Here is a 21,690-nt window from a genome sequence, read left to right as displayed (position 1 = left end):
AGGGGCCTTGGGTCTGGGTAGGGGTCTGTGCTGGCACTCAGGAACATGGTGTGCCTGAGGGACGGCTGTGTGAGTGTGTGCATCTGCAGTGAACTTCAGGCGGGACTGGCCACCAAAAGGTGACCTGTGAAAGGGGTAAAGGGGCCCAGGGGTCTGGGCAGGGGTGCTGGGTGGACAGAGGGGCTGTGCCAGGTACTCATTTACAGATCTGTAAATGCATGTGTGCTTGTGAACTTGGAGAGTGCTCTGTGTGTGCCTTCACTAGTGAACTTCTATCTCTACCAGCCAGAGGAGGAAGGGTCTTGACTCTTGGTGTCTACATTTACAAGAGTCCTTTTTGTTGTTGAAGGCAGCCCTTGACTAGGGCAGCCATTCTGGCCTGTCATGTCAGTGTCCTGTGTCTATCTGGGTGTTTCTGTGTGGATCTGTGGCACAACATTCAGCTTTGCTACCAGCTGAACCTGAAAAGGGGAAAGCAGCAGCCACATCGCCCAGCCTGGGCAGAGAGCTCAGGGTGTCCGGGCACCAGGCTGGGCATCAGGGGCTGGGCAGAAAAAGTCCTGGGACAGGACAGCTGGAGGAGTCGGCCATCTTCAAACTGCTCTGTATCTCCCTTAACCAACTTACTGCTTCTGTGCATTTAAAATTAAAAAATAATAACTTTCATTAATTTAAATTGTTCTTTGTCAGCTGCGATACCAAGGGAGGTGTTTTGTCTTCTGAGTATACTTGGTAATGAATCCAGAGAGGAGTTGCGACCTCAGAAAGCAATATAAGATAAAATGTAGTTCAAAACAGTGAAACCTCACTGTCTCTTCAGGATCCTACATGAAACTGTTTACAGACTTGAAGTGTTGCCCAAAAGGCAGAAGAAGGTATCCCAGTATCTGAACTCATGAACAAAGGCGTCATATCACAAGCTCTAGATGGCTTCTCATGAAAATTGAGGTATATTGATATTTTCTGGACTTTTTGGTAACAAACTGTCAACAAAAATTGTATTAATATAGATGGCTCAAGAAAAAATAATTTGTTTTTAAAGGGCAGAATGGCATGCATCTAAAAACTCTAGATATTTGCAATGCATACAATGTCTGAGCCATATTTATTATATATATATAACTAAATATTTTTATATTTACATATTATTTAAGACTGACTGAGATGTAAGAGAGATATTACTTCCAAAGGATGAACAAAAAGAACATCTGAGAGTTCTCTTTCCTGTTCTTAGATTATAAGGGAAATTTAAATGGGTTTCTCAGCTGCTGTTTTGTCATACAGATGTTTGCAGAAATAACACAAGAGTTTTTCTTGATCATTCAGTAAAATACCTTGTAAGAAGACAGAATTTTTTTCTCTGAAAAAGAATATTTTTTAAAGAAACAAAGTAGTTGCTCAATTTGGAAAAGGGAGGTGCTACCCATAGCAGAGGACAATCGGGTTACAGAGTACTTCAGTAAGCTGAACCCGTCAAAGTCCATGGGACTGGATGCAGTGGAGGGTGCTGAGGGAAGTGGCTGATGTCATTACCAGATTACTACTTGTCGTCTTTGACAGGTCAAGTTCATTGGGGAATTTCCCAGTGACAGAAAATAAATAAATAAATAAATAAAGTGTCCATCTTCAAGTAAGCCAAGAAGCCAAGAAGGAAGATCTGAGGAATGTCAGTTTCACCTCAGGCCCAAGGGAAGAATATGGAGCAAATCTTCCTGGAAGCCATGTCCAAGAAAATGAAGGGAAAGAAGGGATTTGTTACTGCACAGATTTACCAAAAATAAGTCATGCCTGACCATCACACTGAGATGACTGGCACAGAGTGGGTGTGATAGTGATGAGATGACTGACCACAGGGGAAAGTGGTGGATGTCATTTAATGACTTCAACAATTCTTGACACTATAGCCTTGTAGCCAAATTGGGAAGATAGAAACTGGATGAAAAAAATAATAGGTGAGTGGAAAAAAAAAAAAAAAAGAAACCTGTCTGGACCATCAAGCTTTCACAGGTACGTTCAACAATATGAGTCTAGGTGGTAGTTGGCTGTAAGAGGCATTCTTCATGGACTGATACTGAGACTAACATTTCTTCACATCTCCATCAGTGACTGGGAAGATGTGATGTAGGAGAACATCCTGGGGAGTTCCAGATGCCAGCAGTTTTGGAATAGGAGAAAAGGTTCATACACAGGAATGTCATGAAGATAAATGCCAAGTCATGGCTCTGGCACAAGTGATGAATCAGATTGGCACTGACAGTCTGGGAAGTAGTTCTGCAGAAAGGGATGTGTGAGTCCTGATGTATGGAAAGCTGAACATCAGCCAGCAGGGTATCCCTGCAGTGGAGAGGAATAACCACGTATCCACCTGTGTTAGCAAGAGCCAGCCAGCTGGTTGAGGGAAGCACCCATTCCCCTCTGCTTTGCATGTGTGAGGCCACCTGTGGAGAAGGAAGTCCCATTTTGGAGTCCCTCAGCACATGAAAGAGATGGATAATTTGAAGAGAGTTCAAAATAGGGCCACTAAAATGATCAGAGGGAACACAGGTCAACATGGTAACATCCTGAAAGGGACTGTTTTATAAGAATGCAGATTTATAACTCCAGTTTACTGTGAAGAAACCTAAGAAGATCAAAATTTGCTGATGATCAAAGTGCATGTCAGACAGTGCCTTAAGTTCAAGCTGTCAGGTAGGATCTTTCTCAGCTAATATTGCTTTCTGCAGTTCCTGTAGCTGCTGCTGATACAGGAGCTGAACTGAACTGAAACAGGAAAGTTTCTTAGAATACTGAATTCATAAACAATTGATAGTAGAGCTGAATAAAGAGCAATGATAGATTTTTTTTGTTGTTGTTGTTTAAAAAAAAAAAAAAGTTAGCAGGTCATTGTTTTATATTTTAGCAGTGATGAGACCAAAAGTATACATTCTGTCCATTTTTCAAGCTATCAAAAGTATGGCTGTACCATCAACAATTTTATTGTCCTTTATTTATTTGAAATGTAGTTATGCATATGTATGTATTTATGTGTGAAAATAAGGGAAAATATTTTTTTCCAAAAGTAAAGCAGAGAATTTAATTAGATTGTAGTTCAGTAGGAAATAAACTCACATTTCACAAGCAGAAAATAAAATACATGAACTACTGATGAAATCATGTTTGAGAAAATACTGGTTGAATTGATGTAGATGTGGCAATATTTTAGCTTAATTAAAAAGGAAAGTAGGAAAACAGTAATGAAAATCCTAGCTCTTCTGCACTTAAGCTCACTGTTTTTCTTATTACCTTACTTTTATGATATTTTACTTTTTTTAGAGTGCTTCTCAAAATGTTATATGCCCATCTATATTTGTTCATCCCACTTAGTTTATGGAACAGGTTTCAGACACACTCACTATTTTATCTTCATCCCTATAAAGATTTTTCTTCTTCATGTCTTTTTTATTGGCTGATACAGGCTGGGTTGTTCTTTCACATGGAAGCAGACGAAGAACTGGGTCTCAAAAACCAGACATACTTCACCTTGCAGGGGTTCTCGCAGCTTGCCACTCTTCAGGTCTTCCTCTTTGAGGGAATCCTCCTGATGTTCCTAATCACAATGACAGGGAACTTTCTCATCATTTTAGTTGCAACCACTGACCCTGCCTTGCATACTCCCATGTACTATTTTCTCAAAAACTTGGCTTTAATTGAAATTTGCTTTACATTAAACATAGTACCCAAGATGCTTGTGGATTTGCTGTTGGAGAGAAAGGTCATCTCCTTTTCTGCTTGTGCCCTGCAACTTTACTTTGTCATATTCTTTGTCACTTCTGAGTGTTTCCTCTTAGGTGCCATGGCATATGATCGATATGTGGCTATATGCCATCCCTTGCACTACACCACCACAATGAACAGGAGAGTGTGTCTTCATATGGTCATAGCATGCTGGATTGCTGGTATTCCACTTTCTGTGGGACTCACTGGCTGGCTATTTAGCTACCCCTTTTGTGGCTCAAAGGAGATTAAGCATTTCTTTTGCGATATTGCTCCTGTTCTAGATCTGGTCTGTTCAGACACATACTTATTCGAGCTTCTTGTGTTCATTGCCACTGTTTTAATTGTTTTGATCCCATTTGTCTTGATAGCAGCGTCTTACATCCAGATAATCCACGCCATCCTCCAAATGCCATCTTCTGAAGGAAGGCGCAAGGCTTTCTTCACCTGCATTGCTCACCTGGTGGTGGTGACACTGTTCTACTGCACAACTGGCTTGATACATTTAAAGCCAAAGTCCAGACTCTTGGTAAAGAGCAGGAAACTGGTGGCTCTTTCTTACACAGTAGTAACTCCTATGCTGAACCCAATCATCTACAGCTTACGAAACAAAGAGGTAAAGCATGCTCTGAGGAAGACGTTTGGAAGGAGACAGTTCAGCAAGATGAATCTGCCCAGATAGATGCGCTTATTTTCTAAAAATTGTTTGCACTTGAAAGAATAAAATCAAAGAATTAATGTTTTCCTCAAAGTCTATAAGGAGTTTGGACATTTTATCTTTTTTTTTTTTTTTTTTTTTTTTTTTTTATAATTAGGAAATGTACATTCTCTATGTACTGAATAAATGCTATGTTTAATGTAACTGTTCAAAACATTACAGAGACTACAGAAATAAGCCATAAATTCAGAATATTAATTACAGTATGTTTAGGTCTATTGCCCTTTTTCTACACACTGTTCAGTTTAAAGTATGTATAAAATAAATCACTGTCATAAGAACACATGACTCCAAGATACATAAAACTAATGGGTAGCATAGTACCATCAAAGTCAGAAAACAAAATTGCATGTTTTTAGGAAGAATATGCCAAAAGATTGCTTGTCCCATGGACATAATTTCATTCCAACAGAGAGTAAAAATGAAATAGAGAGATTCAGATGACTGGATATATGGCTGGGATTTAGATCAAGATTATGATATTTGACCGTAAATATCTATAGGTAAGTCAACACCCACACCCCCATCAAAGTCAATGACAATCTAATCAGCACAGTCATCAGCATTTAAGGAGTAATTTGGTTGAACAGCTGAAAGAAACTTGATTTGGTTGCTTGAAGACAAATATCTAGCAGTGCTATAAAAGTCCTACATCATCCTGTTTTGCTTCTAGTGCAAAACAGTGTGACTTTCCCATAAATCTGTGATATATCTGCCAGACTAGTGGAGCAGATAACCCTGTGGATTTCAGGCAGCCAAGGAGGTTTCAGATCATGCCTATATTGCAGCATAGTTAAGGAATATTTAAGCACTGTGGTGTAACCCAAAAGGACTCCAGCTATTACTCCAGAAGAGTATCAAGAAACTGAATCCAGTGTCCGTGGCCCTATAGCCCTCTGGGGGGTTGGGGGGAGGATAACACACAACTGTGGTATTTCTCTGACTGCATGGGAGGTGGTTAGGGATCCTGCTGCATGAGATCTTAGAATCACTCAGTGGCTGAGGTTGGAAGGGACCTCTTAAGGTCATCTGATTCAACCCACCTGCTTAAGCAGGGTCACCTGTAACTGCTTGCCCAGGACCACGTCCAGATGGCTTTTGAAAATCCCCGTGGTGATCCCCACAGGCAATCAGAAATGAGTATTGCTATGTCACAGAGTTGCAAACCAATGCCAGGGAGAATTACTCCAGAACAGCTCACAACCATATCAAAGAGCAAATGATGGTGCAACTCCAGCCCCATCCGTGCAGTGTGGGAATATGGTTATGAAGGAAAACAGCATTTTGGGGTGCAGCAGTGGAGTGATAAAGCAGAGGCACCTCCAGGAAGACTTGTCTTAAAAGGGACCCCTTGAGAAGGAGGACTTCCCTGTGCTGTTAGGCTGTGCAATGGGAGGGACAAGGCTGTAGATGCAAGGGTGACTGCAGAAGACTTGCCTGTGTGTCAAAATATTGGAGGAACACCCTGGCAAAGTGCTTGGTGGAAGATACACTGGACAGGGCCTCACCATGGCTTAGAACTTGCACTTGAGGCAAGAATTGTGGTTTCCTGTGGGCCTTTAAGACACCATCTCCCACAAGGGCTTTAACAGCTCTGGCATCAGGCCCTGCCATTGGGAAGGCACTGCAGAGGGTTGAAGGACTGCTGACAGTGGACATGTGGGTTGCAAATGTGAGTTCATACCTCTTCTCTGTATCCTTGTTTCCATGTTGCCTGGACTCAACAGTCTGAGGGTAAAGGAGCAGAAGGAGTATTAGGAAATGCCCAAAGAGAGCAAGCAAGCTTAGGAGAACAGACATTATCTATTGAGGTGTCCGCATAGGTAAGCAGGCATCAGGATGTGTCCTACAAAACATTACTTTCTCTGAATTTGAGAGATACAGATTTGAAGGGTGGACCATTTGGTGGATAAGAAACTGGCTAGATGGCCACTTCCAGAGAGTTGTGGTCAATGGCTTTGTGTCCAAGTGGAGGTCAGTGATGAATGGTGTTCCTCAGAGATCTGTACTGGGTCTTGTGCTGTTTAATATCATTATTAGTGACATAGACAATGGGATCAAGTGCACCCCTCAGCATGTTTGCAAATAACACCAAAATTAGTGTTGCAGTTGACATGGTAGAAGGAAGGGAGGCCATCCAGAGGGACCTGGACAGGCTTGAGAAGTGGGCCCCTGTGAACCTCAACAAGTTTAACAAGTCAAAGTGCAAGGTGATACACCTGGGTTAGGCAATCCCAAACATCAGTACAGACTGAAAGATGAATGGATTGAGAGCATACTAGCAAAAAGCCAATGGTATCCTGGGCTGCATAAAAACAAGCATGGCCAGAGGGTCAAAGGAGGTGATTCTCCCTTATTGGTCTGCTCTTGTGACACCCCACCTGGAGTACTGCGCTCAGCCCTGGGGTCCCCAGCACAAGAAAGACATGAACCTGTTCAAGCAGGTCCAGAGAAAGGCCACAAAAATGATCAGGAGGATGGGGCTCCTCTCCTGAAAAAAAAAAAAAAAAAAGGCTGAGAGAGAGTTGGGGTTGTTCAACTCGGAGAAGAGAAGGCTCTGGGGAGACTATTCAATACTTAAAGGGGGGCTGTAAGAAAGATGGGGAGAGACTTTTTACAAGGGCATGTAGTGATAGAACAAGGGATAAGAATTATTAAGCTAAAAGGGGGTAGATTTAGATCAGATGTTAGGAAGAAATTCTTCACTCAGAGCGTGGTGATGCACAATAGGTTGTCCAGGTAGATGACCCATCCCTGGAAGCATTCAAGACCAGGTTGGATGGGGCTTTGGGCAGCCTGATGTAGGGAAACATGTCCCTGCCAATGGCAGAGGGATGGACTAGATGATCTTTAAAGGTCCCTTCCCACCCAAAGAGTTCTATGATTCTGTACTTCTTTGTGCTGAACAGCCACATGTTTGAGCAGGGACATTTGGGGAGAAATGAGTTTTAGATATGGAACTGGCATGGGTGTATGGGGAGGGGGTGGACTGGAGAGAGGAGAAATTACATTAAAAGGACGTAGATGTGGCTTGTGAAGGGTCTATCTTTGGCTCCAGAAAAAGGTCTGTTACCCCACTGACCCGATGCTAGCAACCAAGTTCAGCTGTGAAATTTCACAAGATGCCTGAAGCATAGATCATCTTGATAAGGTCGGCAACTTTTGTGTCTGTCATACCACAGATGTTGTATAACATTAACCCCTCACAAGGTCCCCCCCACTTCCTTGCACACATTGGAAGTGACCTGTGAGAGCAGGGAAGGAGGGAGCTTTTTTTTTTTTTTTTTTTTTTTTTCAAAATCCCACCACAAGGCCAAACAGGCTTCATACCAGGGGAGCCATGTGGGCAACAGTCCCAGCTTCTCCTTCAGGATGAGGAGCCAAACTGCAGCACTGTTGAGGTGTCTTCCTTCTGCACACATGGAGCTGTTGTGAACACACTGAGGTGCTTTAAGGTGGATACAAGGTGTGTGATGTGCTGAGTAATCCAGGTTTATTGTTCCCTTTGTATGTGTGTGGTGTTTTTTTTTTTTTTGGGGGGGGGGGAGGGTGGAAGGTTGTTGTTGTTGTTTTTCCAAAAGTAACTAAACAGGTAACTCTTCAAACTGCTATTTCTGCAAAACCAAAATTTGTGAGCAACTTTGAGCAACCCGGTCTAGTGGAATGTATCCCTGCCCCTGGCAGAGCCCCCTGGGCTGTGCCGTGAGAGCAGCAGCTACCACAGGAAGGTGGAGGTGCAACTACACCTTACAGTGCTATGGGAGCAGAGTGGCGCAGCGGAAGCGTGCTGCGCCCATAACCCAGAGGTCGATGGATCGAAACCATCCTCTGCTATACATTTTGTTTCCTTCTTTTAATTGCCCGGACGACAGAAGTGGCTGCAGCCCAGCCAGGAGCATCCCGTATAGGGGCAGCGCCTGGAAAAGGCCTGAAAGCGGCGCCTAAAAGAACCCATCCCAACAGGGCCGGTTAGCTCAGTTGGTTAGAGCGTGGTGCTAATAACGCCAAGGTCGCGGGTTCGATCCCCGTACGGGCCACAGGTTAATTTTATTTCTTTCTTTTCTGTTCCTTCTTCCTCTCCCGGTCTCGTCTGCCCTCGGCCGGCAGCTGATAGAGAACGCACTGGAAGGGCCAGCACCGTGCAACCCAGGGCGCATGGGGAAAGCAGCTCAGGGTGACAGTTCTAAATACATAAATACATAAATAAATAAATAAAAGAAAAACACACACACACAAATCCACCACTCAACAGAAAAAAAAATCGTATAATAATGAAAGAAAAAATCTAATAAGGAAACAAAGGGAAAAAAAGGCATTAGCAGAGGATGGTTTCGATCCATCGACCTCTGGGTTATGGGCCCAGCACGCTTCCGCTGCGCCACTCTGCTCCGTGATAAAAACCTTTTCCCCAGTCCTTTATATAGGGATTGATAAGTCCTGTTTGTTTTTTTTTTTGTTTGTTTTTTTTTTTTTTTTTTTTCTCCATATGAATTCTTCCCTGTTCTTTTCAGCCTTTGAGGATGTCCTTACATTCCCTGGGAGAACTCTGTCCCTCATTTTCACTCAGGTCTCTCACTATCCTTCGTCTGAAGGTTTTCACTCATATTTGAAAAAGACAACATTCACTGCATACTAAAGCCAACAGCGCTCATACAGGCAGTGGAAAAATGCCAAGAAACACTTTGCACAGAAACTCAGTGACTAATCAGTGCGTAACACATACACCTGATTAAGTACTGAATACTGTCAAAATGGAAAAAAGCAATGGTGACTGAAAAATATATGATCACCATCACCATGTCATCGTCACAGCCTGCTGCACTGGAGGTAAGACCTAGGCAACTGCAGTGCTTCTTATTATATATAACTGGCCTCTGGACAAATTTCCCTTCCTAAGTCAATAGGGTTGGGTGAACTTTAGTAGTTCCTCCAAAACACCCCAGGTCTGGGTCTCCAGCAAGCAGCACACTCCCCCAGACAACAGGTCAAGCTGTCCCCCACAGCAAGGAGTCACTGTGCCTCACCTTTGCAAAAGATTTGAAGAAACAGGATATAAAGAAATGCACTGCACTCTTTATTCAGCTTGATAGCATGGAAAGGAGAACAGGAGAGTCTACTTGGGAAAAATGGACATCAGGAAAGGAAAAGTGATGATCCACAAGACTGAGGAGAATGCAGTAGGAGGATGTTGTAGAAGCCTGGAAGCAGGTGGGTAGGAACAACACAGGAGGTACCCTGAGCTGCAGCAGGATAAATAGAAAAAATGCAGACATGGAACTAAAGAGAGAGGAAGCAGTGACCATGTAGGCAAAACCGCTGTTGTTAGGTACTGTTTATTCTCAAAGGTGGTCAACGTACTTCACAGAGTTTGAGTCACATCTCAAGCCTGCTCACTCATATTCCAGGGAAAAAGCAGCCCTTCATCTGCTCTCTTTTACCAGCAAATTCAACTAGGATAACTAATGCATTTGCCTCTACTAGGCAGCGTGGTTGTTTCAGATGTTTTTTCTTGGGGGTGTGAGGGTGGGAATAGGTGAACTTTCTTGCAAGATCACAGCAGGAAATACCCAGACCTTGCCAGTGATGAAAAAGCTCATAAACTCTCACTTGGGTGTCCTTCAAAACGTATTACTGCAAGATATTAACTAATTCACTCCCATTTCTAACTCCTACCCTTGAAAAGTTCTGATCTCCACAGATGGGTTGCAGACTCATGACTTCCACAGCTACTTCTCCAACAGGGTTTTTCACACATACCAACACTAGCAAAACCCCTTAACTGTGCTGGACTGACAGATACTCCAAAACATTCATGAGATCTCCATGGCTCTTGGAAATGTTATCCATCCCCCACCAAGAATGGAGGCACTTTCTCCTAATTAGGCAAATGGATTTCACTAACAGCTACCGAGCTACTTAGGCCATAGCAAGTACACCAACTGCCTGGATAGGCCCTGGAATGATGAATGACAACACTTAACACTAACAAATCCACTTACCTGTTTTAGCTACTTGCATGTATCTTACTGTAAAGTGATGAAGCTATTCTCTCCCTTTGTCTAGCACAATGCCCTCATTTAACCTGGCTCATTAGGCAAAGGGTTCTGTAACTTAAAAAAATCACTTTACTGTTATTAGAGAAACTAAATGTTACGTGATTACACTACATGAGGGGTCAAAGTGCTTTTTAGATTAAGATGCTAAAACTCACCTGAGCATGCACATGGAGTGAATTGGAGTGAATCAGTTAAAGAACAAGAACATACATACCCCCATCGGACAGTGAGGTTTCCAGTGCAAGCTACAATCATTGTAAGGCTCTTCCTTTGACAACATATGACCTAGCTCAGTACTTAATTCTCATCTCTTAAATCAGCCAAACATGGGTACTGATTGGTACTGATGGGTACTGATTGGTAAGTGCGTGGTGAACAACCATATCATGCAGCACTTGTTTTGTACATATTATTTATTTATTTTCTGTCCTATTAAACTGTCTTTATTTCAACCACAAGATTTTTACTACCCCCCCGCCCCTTATTCTCTCCCCCCATCCCAATGCAGGTGGGAGAAGGGTGAGCAAATGGCTGTGTAGTGCTGTGCTGCCTGCTGGGTCAAACCACAGCAGTTGCCAGCAGAATTTTTGGAAATAAGAAACACCACCACGTTCCATGTGTTACAAATCGTGTTTGTAATGATTAATACACACAACACAATTTTTATACATCTTCAAGCATCAAAATACATCAGTGCCAAGGTCCTAGTTACTGTTGCCTCCACTGCTCTTTCCAGGTGCTCCTGATTTCTGCAGCCGGCTTGCACTTGGTTGCCGAGGCATCCTCTGGGCAGATCCTTCCCTGCTGCTCCTTTCTGCTATCACCTGGGTCCCACTGACAGCAGAACTGGTTTTATTTCTCCCTGAATGAATGAAATACATACATTAGAGTCAGTCCTGTGTCACCCATACAGCATTTAAGCTGCAAGTGTTTAAGAAATCATGCTAAAGGCAAAATTGTATTAGATGTCGCAAGTGTATCCAGCATCCAACACAGAAAGCAAGTTTGTGAAATCAGGGCCACAAGAACAAAATAAGTTGCAGTAGGAGCATTATTAGTTTTAACATACAAAGTAACCAGCCACTTTGTTCTTTAAATACCTGCTTTCATTTGGCACAGGAATTTGGCACTGCAAACAGCAATTCAAAAACATGAAGAGCACGTAACACCTCCAGGCTGGGATAAGTGAACTGATGTGCCACTGCCCACCTCTTTCTAAAGCCTGCAGTCAGTGTCGGATCAGAAAACCTCACTTGTGATTTGACGGGCAAGTTTGGGTTTCCTGTCATTTTCTGGAGTATCCAGGAATTCAGACGCCTACACAAAATCAGTTACTCTCAGATTTTCTTACCGGGTTCAGAAGATAACAGAGCTGCCCTTCTGTAGGTGCAACTGACCATCTCTACAGTGCAATATGACAGCAGAGACGACAATGGGTAGAAAGGTACAAGTTGAATGAAGCAAGGGGCATACAGTCCACCCTGCCAGATTCAGCCACAGGAGAAAGACTGACAGACTAAGATGTGCTGCAAACAAGTGACTGCAAGGGAAAAGTGAGGAAGACTGATGCTTCCTGGCAGAGAGAATTACTTCAGATGAGAAGTAATATTTGCATTAGGAAAGAAAAAATAAAGAACAAAGAAATTATGTAGAAGGGCTCAAGATAGTCACGGTTTTTATTAAAGATAGCAAGCACCAAGAAGCACTGCTAAACACGAACATAGTAAGGAGCAAACAAAACACAAGAAATCCAGTGAGCTGTTTTTCCCTGAGTACCTATAATTACACGCATGCAATTAAAATGGAGAGCGACATCTTAGTAATCACGACAGAGCAAACTGCAGAATGCCAATAGCTACTCCTCACACGAGAGTCTCCATGGCCATCTGGATCACCTTGGATCTGTGCTGCCAACAGGGCACACACTGGAGATGTGTCTGTTTTACTTACCAAACTGACCTGTCTCTCCTTGGAGTAACTGTCTGAAAACAGCACTCCCATCAATACTACAAATTCATGCCTCACAGTACTGGAAGGACAACCTGTGAACTTCTAGGTAAGAGTATGTAGCCCCTTCACATCTGTAAAATTTGACAAACTAGGTTAGAAAAAGAAATACATTCACTTATCCCAGCCAAATCAGGTGTTCTTAAAAAAAAAAATAACCTATTATTGTAAACCACGCTAGTGATCTGCCAAGTCATCAGCCCAAGCCAGCCAACCAGCCTTGCAGATTTTCTTTGTAAAGCTCAAGCTTGTAAGCACTTCAGCAGTTTTACTAATGCAAGTATTGTCTATGAAAACAAACAAATTGCACAAAGGCAATACATGATCTCACAGTATTTAAGAGAAAAGTCTCTTAACATCTCAAACAAAGCATTAGAGTTCACCATGATGCTTTTAGCAGTCCAGTACGTCTCTATATGGGTGTTCTCCTCTTCCTCACATGCATATATCAACTGAGAGTGCAGGTTCCCAGCCTGTGTACGATAGCTCTAACCATGTGCACATACAGACAACTGTACCATTACGTGCTACCAGGAGTCAGGTCCTTGATCTTCTGACCTAGCTGAAATGACTTGGGGAGAAAGATTCACTCTGTAAAGAAAAGCTATGCTCAGATAAAACATGCCCTCCATCCTCATAGCCTTGAAATCACACTAAAACAAACCAGTTACTTCCAACACCATAAAAGTCACCTGTATTTTTGGAAGCATCATCTCTAGACCTGCGCACTGGACAAGAGCAGCTCATCAAGTGTGCAGCAACAGACATGGTTTGTGAACTTCCACTATCAGGAATATAAGGGTCCACCAGTGCAAAGCACAAGAAGTTTACCCTCTGCAATTCAAGCAGTATGGACTAGCAAAAGGATTCCACTGCTATTTACCTCGCTGACACAAGATGCCCTGGTCTTGTAGGTGTCTGGCTGTCCCAGAACAACTGTAGCCCAAGCAGTTACAGATGCAAGAGTCAAGTCAAAAGAGGGATTTCTCTCTGCCCAAAGATGACCCCAGAAGCAGCGGTTACATCTGCACCTCCTCAAGAACCTTACATAGTTTGAGAGGAATGGATGTTTGTGCATTGCCTACCTCTGACTGCTAGTGCCAGTGCAAGTTGTGCATAGGCTGCTCACTGAACACATTAATACCAAACACCTCTAACAAAAATGCAGTAAAAAATGCTACAGCTACCTCTAGGAGACCACCACCACTCCAAACCTTTACCAGATACCAAGAGAGGAGCCTGCAGGGCAGAAAGAGACAGTTTTAAGAGGCAGAGAGAAGAAATACTATCTTTGATTATAGCACAAGGCAAGCAAAGACCAAACAAACTTAGGAAAGGAACCCCAAATACGCTTTCAGAATTAGAAATATAAAGGTCTTCTCTTGCAGCCTACTCTCTCCTCAATCTTCTACCTTCCTCAGGGGGTCCTTTCCCACTTCTGAGCAGTAACAGGAACTGCAAAATTTCTTCCCTCTGGCATGAAAAAGGAGAAGCCATCAGCTGCTGCTGTGAGTACCTTTATTTGTAATGCAGTCCAGGAGGATTAGCATGTCAGGGCTGCAACAACCTCTAGCACCTTCTTTACAGCGTATGGGCAACGACTATGGGCTAGAGTAGATTTAAATTCTCCACAATCCTGTTTCTGTCTCTCAGTAGGGCTTACATTAGGCACAGTAAGCCAGCTGGCCTTCCAGGATGAACAAAGACTCAAGTCTGGATGAAAAGAACAGCTTGTAAGATTGGAATCTTGCAATCATGACGTGGTTACCAGAAGGACTAAACTTTTGCCCACCCACTGGTGGCTGGCACAGTGATGGGACTTTTTTCACGATTAGGAAGTGATGAAATTTGAAATAAAATCTCAGCCGCAGCTAGACCTCACTCTTCAAAGCACTTATGGCTCTCATTCTCAGTCCTTCACCACACAAACTGGCAGGTTCTCTAGGCCTCCAAAGCTGTCGAGGTATTTGTAACAGCTCGTACACAACGAGACACGCTGGCTAAAACATCACCCCAGCTAAAGCAGCCTCCCTGAGGAAACACAGTCAGGAGGCCAGGTACAACTGGCAAAAGGTGCTTCAACAAATCCATCCAACTAGTTCTGAAACAGAGGAAGAGGAAAAATAAGTTTTCAAATGCAGAAAAGTCATTTTCTAAGACCTTCGGTATGCATTAAGGCAAATGGAGCAGTGGATCATTATTTGAACACATGCTTTCTCTCTTTCACACCTACATGTGAAAGCACACGGTTCCACACTTACCTTACAAACGAGAATGTGTAGAAAGAAGAGAACAGAAAATAATCTGCAACCTACACAGGCCCCCATATCACCTGCACAGAACTTACAGCCTCTCTTCTCTAACATGCCTGTTCACTTGAATCAGGTTAGGTATTCAACTTCATTACTCAGTACTGGATGCTGAGTTGCAGCATCCAGAACAGATTTTTCCCACCCACAAGATTCAATAGAATGAGAAATATAAAGTCTACACTTCAGTTTTGAGAGCACGTTATTTCCACAAAAATATTTTGCTCTACGTAACAAAGCCACCTATCGTTTCAAGACTAGGTCTACATCAGGTTTAGAGTGTTGCAGCCAACAGCCTAGACTTTCTGTAAGTTACTTGCAGGACAAGGAAAAGAAAATAAAAGCTGTGTGTTCTGTTTCTGCAACTAAGGATAACCACTTCACTATCATCTGCATTTTGGTCATGCGAAGATTTGGTAGCTCCCTTGTAGAGAATAGGAACTACATTTTTTAACCAGCCAAGAAAGCAAAAAGCTGAGAAGTTTCTTAATCACTTGTTAATCAGGAAAGCACTCTATCTCCTGCGCAGACTAGGAGATTGCACTAGTGCCATGCAAAAATCCATAAACCAGGCGAGAGCACAATGAAAAGCAAGCTTATGTTAACAAATCATTTGGTACAAAAAATTAATTGGGGCAAAGCCCTGGAAAGGAACTTCACACAAGGCATTTGGGCTGGAGAGTGAGAAAATGTGGAAAAGATATTGGAAGTGAAAAGAGGAGGACTGTCAAAGAACATTGACTTGTCTAGGAAAAAAAAAAAAAAAAAAGAGCAGGGCATTGGCAAATGTATGGTAATAGAGGGGTAGAAAACTGCACACAAATCACCAGTGGCTTGAGGGTGAGGTGGGCTGACAGGAAAAGCAAGCATGGAACCAATACATGAAGCCATATTTAAGTGCACAACAGCAAATTATACAAATGCCTAGTCTAAACTAAACCCAACACCACTGTCCTAATGGGCGTGCACAACTCTCCCTTGCATTTATGGGAAGAAATTGCCCAAAGAACACCCCTTCCTTTTAAAATAAGCTCTTCCTCTCCCAAATCAATTATCGCGACAACCACTTTGGAATGCAGCTTGCATGAAGCTGTCTCTAGCTAAGCATGCCAGATGGCTGGTCGAATAGTCAGACAGTAATTCTGAGGCAGTTATGAGTTGTTACCAACAAACAACTCTGTGCAGAGCGCCACTGCTATATTCTACGGAAAACACAATATAAAGTCATTTCTATGATTCCCTGCTGCTTAAGAGCTTTCGCTGTATAAGAAGCTGAAATAACTACAGGGGTGAGGAGAGGAAAGTGATGTGCTTTCTTACCCCTACCCCCAGCAATGCTTATCAGGGTAACAGCCTTTTTTTAACTGATTTAAAAAACCTCCCTGCATCACGATGAGCTGAGAAGCTTACGCCGATATCTCACTGTTACTGATGAAACTTGAAGAAAGCAGACTCAGCTAATGTTTAGTGAGACCTGGATTACTTCAGCCACTTGTCTGTCTTCTGACAAAGAAGGAAGCACAGGAGAAAGAGCAGATATGCAGAGCTGAACGACGCTGTGCAAAGCAGCTTGGCAAGCTTGTGTACAACAATTGCTGCTCTCTGCATCAGCGCAAGGAGCTCTGGCTGCGTCAGCAGGCAAGTCCCAGCTATGCAGAGGGGGCATCTCCCATCTCCAAACGCCTTGTCCTGCGCAGAAGCCACGCCATCCTCTTCTCAAAAATAAGCAGCATCTTCCAACAAGAGATGGCAGGGCCAACAGCAGATACAGCTTTGGTTCCCCTTCCCCATGGCAGCTCCTAAAGGGAAAGAAGGCAAGGCAAACCAAAAACCCCTGCAGAATGGATGCAGCCCAGAGGATACCCCCAGTCACCCTGTTAACACTTACCCCAACTCCTGAACTGATGATGGACTGTGTTCAGAATCAGAGAGTTCAATGAATGAGTAAGCCTGATTCCTCCTCCTCTTCAGTTTGAGCTAACTATTTGCTTCTCCAATTTAAGGAGAGAAAATTAGCCTGAAGACACATTGATTTTAATGGGATTTGTATGTCAGCAACACACTTTCCCCTAAGAGCTGCTGCCTTGACATGCAGATAGTTCGAACCCTAATACAGCTTGGTGTGGTCAAGGGAAACACAAACAAGGCTGGCACTTATGGTCCTGTTCTGCTTTACTGCATTACCAGCTCCCACAAACTGAGACCTCTCTCTGGAAATCTGTTTTAATGACCTTCGACCAAGAACCCCACACATCTTCCTCCAGCACTCCATGCACATTGCTCCAGGTGTCTACACTGCACTGTGGTATCAGACCTAAGATAGGCAGAGTTGTACAAAACTGCAGTTACGGTGGCACAAGACTGTTAGCTTGCACTTGAGGACCATCTTCAGTCAGGCTAGGCATTCCACTAACAAAGCCCCTCCTTGACTGAGTCACAGCAAGCACAAACATCTCCCATGTGAGAGGGGACAGAAGTAAACCCTCACAAGGAGGTCTAGGAAAAAAAACACATGCTCTTCTCAATGTTAATGAGATCTCACTGGCACTTCTTATACTCACAGAAGTGAGGATGCAGGACTAAGATTGTGATAAAACACTATCAGATGTAAAGTTCTGCCCAAAGAATGTCCAGAGATTTAGCTTTCAGCGGTGAATTTATTCACAAGGACATTAGCCACTGTTCAACATCAGGAGGTGCTGGGTGATGACAAAGTCACTTGAGCTGACAAACTAAAAAGAGAAATCTTCAAAGTTAGCGACCGCTATGAGCCCTAATGCAGCAAAACCTTCCAGAAAATTTAAAAAATAATAATAAATAAAAACCACACCTGACAACTGGGAAGACCAAACCTTCTGGCAAAGAAGCACAGCACTACCCATCAGCATCGGGCCAGGGATGAATGTGTTGTGAGAGGAGGCCAAAGCTCATCTCTACCACCAGTACTAAGCACCAGCTCAGTGAAAATCCAAGGCCAGCATTGGACTGATACACTCTGCAGGTACCTGGGCGAACATTAAAATTGTGGCTTAATGGGAGTGATCTTCCTGTCTCAGTAAGCCACTCTGATCCAGTGATCGGTGTATTATGTAGCCCTGAAGACCTGTGTTAGACTCGTGAAATAAAGCAGAAATGTGAAATAAAGCAGCAATAAGATATACAAAAGCCCAAGGACTGGCAGCACCGGGGGCCTGAGGCAAGAATGCAGTCAGGCTTGGGCATGTCTTGGACCAGGAGACGCTCTGCTTAAAGATGCAGAATGAACATCCTGGATTGATGAAGGGAAAACTGATTTAAGACCCCAAGACTGATGTTAAGTCCTAGAAACTCAGGCTCTTTAACATGTTTGCACTACCTCTAGTGGTAGGAGGCAACTGCTGAGGGCAGATCAATTATACCATAGGGTTTCTGACTTCCTCTTGAGGAATTTAATGCTTGTTAAGAGAAGAGTCACCACCTAACCATTTCAAACTGGAGCTGGCCTACAACTAGCTAGAAGTAGCTTGTGGCAGTGGCCCAGTATTAGAAGAAACTGGTTGTTTTGCTCATGTTTTTATGGAAAGTACTATGTAAACAGCATTATGAGAGAAGAAAAGCTACTCCAGATTAACAGACAAACAGGAACAAACACATCACCCAAAGTTCCTTCATAGTTTGCAGGGCCCACCACACCTGAAGCACCAAACGAGAACAAGAGAGCAGGATTTAAAGCATCGTTTGTTCAGAATTGCTACTCTCTTATTTTGAGACATTTCCTCTCAATGTGGCAAGCTGCCGCTTTCTTAAATATTCAAGCCCCATGCCCCTCTCACTTTGCTCAAGAAAAATAGCCAGGTGTCTCCTTTTTCCTCTGTGCATCTCTAAAAATCTCATACGCGAGTCTGTTCTCTTTGCCACTCACAACCCCTCACCGGGAAACTTTTAATCAAGAACACCTCTTTCAGCAAGAAAGAGGAACCATCAGGTCCTGGGAGTCCAGGACATTACCTGCACACCCAAATTCCGGTTAAGGCTTTAGTAAACTTCCTCAGCCTCCATGCTACCCCCAGCTGCTCAATGAGGCGAACTGCAGCCATTTACCATGTGGAAATACACATTAGAAGTAGCAGGCTCTGCTACTGTGAAGGTGCATAACCAATCTTACCCTGAAACTGACTGCTTGAAGATACTCAAGTGAATCTTGCCTTTCGGATCCGCCCTCTGTAGGACATGCCATCAGATACACAGGCCTGCAAGCACAGCCAGCTGCCGTACAGAATAAGCACTCCCTATCACCCAGGCAGTCTCAGCAGTGAGGCTAGACCAAGTTGCGGTATGGTATCATGACAGGAGAAGAACCTTACTTGCCCTCAAGCCTTACTCATCACCTACACTGACAGACAAGATTTTCTTTTTTCCATCGCTCTGTGTTCCCAAAACAGTGGCTGCTGGCAAAAGTTTTCTTTTTCAGTTTTACTACAGAATTCTTCACGGGTCAACATGTCCTCATCAGCTACAGTGGAGTTTTCACCCTGAAACACTGAGAGGAAAGGAGAACAGAACACAATAAAATTCAGCTTGACCTCATCTATTTCCACACTCCCACTCAGCAACCATCAAACCCCTGTTAGAGGCACTGCAATCCTGAGGTGTGAAGCAAACCTATCTTTCAGCATACAGTTTTGTTCTTGTCAACCATGCCAAACATCCATGAAACCACTCTGTTTTGGCCACTGCCCCCTTTTACTACATTCCTAAGCTCAAAAGAAGCGAGAGTTCTCCTGCACGGCAAATTTAAGCTTAGTGACAGCAGACTTATTTTAGTTAGCCCTTTCAAAGTAACCTTTCGGAAGTAACCCACAGATGTGTCACGCTACCAGCCAAAAGCCACTTCAGGAAAGTAGAGGGAATCAAGTTTTATTAGAACTGGCTTGGAAAGCACATGGCACAGCTTCGGGGCTACATTTATTGCTGACCTCTGAGGTCAGAGCAGTAAGAATGATTATATTCCAAAGCAGTCGCTGCTACAGGTGACAGCTCCACGCAGCCTCCCAATTCCATGTCACACCCCCACTAAAATAAAAACATGAATTTGGGGCACGGGAACCAGCACGAGCTGCGGTGCTACTACATATGGATGGAGCAGACGAAGCAGCACAGCTCCTGCTCCCAGCGCTTCCTAGCACACCAGGCCCCTTCTCCTGACACCCACTCCGGGTCGCTCCCCGGAGAGAGCACGGACAGGGGGCAAACCCCGGCGCTGCGGCAGCTCGGGCCCCGCCGCCTCACACGGAGCGGGCGCCGCGAGCCTCCCGCGTTGGAGGCGGCCCCCGGGGCCCGGCCCCGCCGCCCGGCCGCGCCGCCAGCAGCAGCCTCGGGCCCTGCCGCCCGGCCCTCACCCCGCGCCCCGGGGCTGCCGAAGGCCCGAGGGGCCGAGCCCCCGGCGCCGAGCCCGCGGCGCGGCCGGCGGGCGGCGCGGAGAGGCAGCGGGGCAGCGGGCGGCAGCAGGAGGAGGAGGAGGAGGAGGAGGCAGCGGGCGGGCGGACACCGGAGGGCCGCGGCAGCCGCAGGGCGGAGGCGAAGGCGAGCGGGTCCTGCGGGGGCTCTGTGCGGGAGAGACGCAGAGAGGTCAGGGCCCGCCGCCCCCCTGCCCGCTCCCCGTTCCCCCGCTGCTTTACCTCGGCTGTCGGCGGGGAGCGGCGCCGGCGCGGCGGGGGCTCCGCTCTCGCTGGCCGCCGGCAGCCGCTGCCCGGCGCACATGGACTTGAGCACCTGGAAGACGGCGAGCGGCGCCACGTTCATGCGCAGCAGGTCCAGCAGCACCCTGCGGGGCGGCCGTCAGCGCGGAGCACCGGGGGGAGCACCGCACCCGGGGGAGCACCGCACCGGGTGGGGATGCTCCGCCGTGCCCCGCGCCGCCCGCCCCGCCGCTCACTTGAACACCTCCGGGTCCAGCCCGCTGCCCGCCGCCTGCGCCAGCTCGAACAGCTCCGCCTCCTCCGCGCTCAGCACCTTCCTCCGCGGCCTCGCCGCCGCCGCTGCCGCCGCCGCCGCTTTGCCCAGCGCCGCTCCCGACATGGCGGCCCCGTGCAGCCGCCTGGCCCCGGCCCGCCCTGCGGCACCGCCCGCCCGCGGCCGCCAGGGGGCAGCAGCGCCTCAGCCCGCGGCCTCCCGCCCGCGCAGCCGCAGGGCTGGGGTAGACGAGGCGACCAAAAGTGTGACCCCCCTGTGAGGCAGCCCTTCCGTGCCCCAATTTCTTCCTTTTTTTTTTTTTTTTTTCTTGAGGCACCTGCTGGTTTTGCTTCCCCTCACCCCGGACAATAGCTGCCCCAAGGGGCTGAGTATCCATCGCTGGGCGCATTCACGCACCTGGCCGTCCACCTTTGCGGGGCTCCCGGTGCCTCTGCCATGCTTCAGTTCCCAGCAGGGAGCATCTGGCGGCGTGTGAGGAAGCAAATTGGAAATTTGGGCCTTGAGTCGCGAGGCAGACGTCAAGCTGAGATTGAAATTCTTCTATCTAAATGGAAATCAGCATCGCCTCTGCCATCGGGGGGGGGATCCCCCCAGCTCTGAGCAGATGAGCAGCTGGCAGAGCTGGAGCAAGGGCACGATGCAGGGATGTCACCGCCAGGAACCACTGCAGGAGACTCCAGCCCATTCCTGCAGTAACCCACAGGTGTACGCTGCTGCTTCGCACCCCAAGAAAGCTGCAACCATGTAAAAATCAGCACCCACCGCAGGGTGACCTGACCGTGTGTCCTCACAGGCGTTCAGCCTCAGGAACAGGCAGATATTTACTGTAGCTGCCAAGACAAGAACAAGACGTATGATGATAAAAGAAGGATCTTGCTGCTAATGGCCCCGAGCG

The 21,690-nt window shown here is 45.6% G+C and overlaps 2 protein-coding genes across 3 annotated transcripts; one reads left to right on the top strand and one right to left on the bottom strand.

Moving 5' to 3' along the window:
* Nucleotides 1-3,472: 3,472 nt before the first annotated feature.
* Nucleotides 3,473-4,520, top strand: LOC309882254 (olfactory receptor 10A7-like; the record flags this gene model as incomplete). Its single annotated transcript, XM_082769157.1, has 1 exon — nt 3,473-4,520. The coding sequence occupies one exon, from the start codon at nt 3,473-3,475 to the stop codon at nt 4,433-4,435; it is 963 nt and encodes a 320-aa protein (XP_082625283.1). The 3' UTR covers nt 4,436-4,520.
* A 6,627-nt stretch (nt 4,521-11,147) lies between these two features.
* On the bottom strand, nt 11,148-20,923 carry LOC309882381 (mitotic-spindle organizing protein 2B-like). 2 transcript variants are annotated; one of them, XM_082769439.1, is made up of 3 exons: nt 20,758-20,923; nt 20,501-20,646; nt 11,148-11,389 (listed from the first exon to the last, which is right to left on the bottom strand). In XM_082769439.1, the coding sequence occupies exons 1-3, from the start codon at nt 20,898-20,900 to the stop codon at nt 11,232-11,234; spliced, it is 447 nt and encodes a 148-aa protein (XP_082625565.1). In that variant the 5' UTR covers nt 20,901-20,923; the 3' UTR covers nt 11,148-11,231. The 2 variants fall into 2 exon arrangements, with proteins under 2 accessions (XP_082625565.1, XP_082625564.1); XM_082769438.1 differs by lacking the exon at nt 11,148-11,389 and adding an exon at nt 11,403-20,427.
* Nucleotides 20,924-21,690: the final 767 nt, after the last annotated feature.

The sequence above is a fragment of the Aythya marila genome, assembly GCF_965140915.1.
Source record: "Aythya marila genome assembly, chromosome: 11".
NCBI classification, from domain to species: domain Eukaryota; kingdom Metazoa; phylum Chordata; class Aves; order Anseriformes; family Anatidae; genus Aythya; species Aythya marila.
This window is presented reverse-complemented; position numbering and strand designations above follow the sequence as displayed.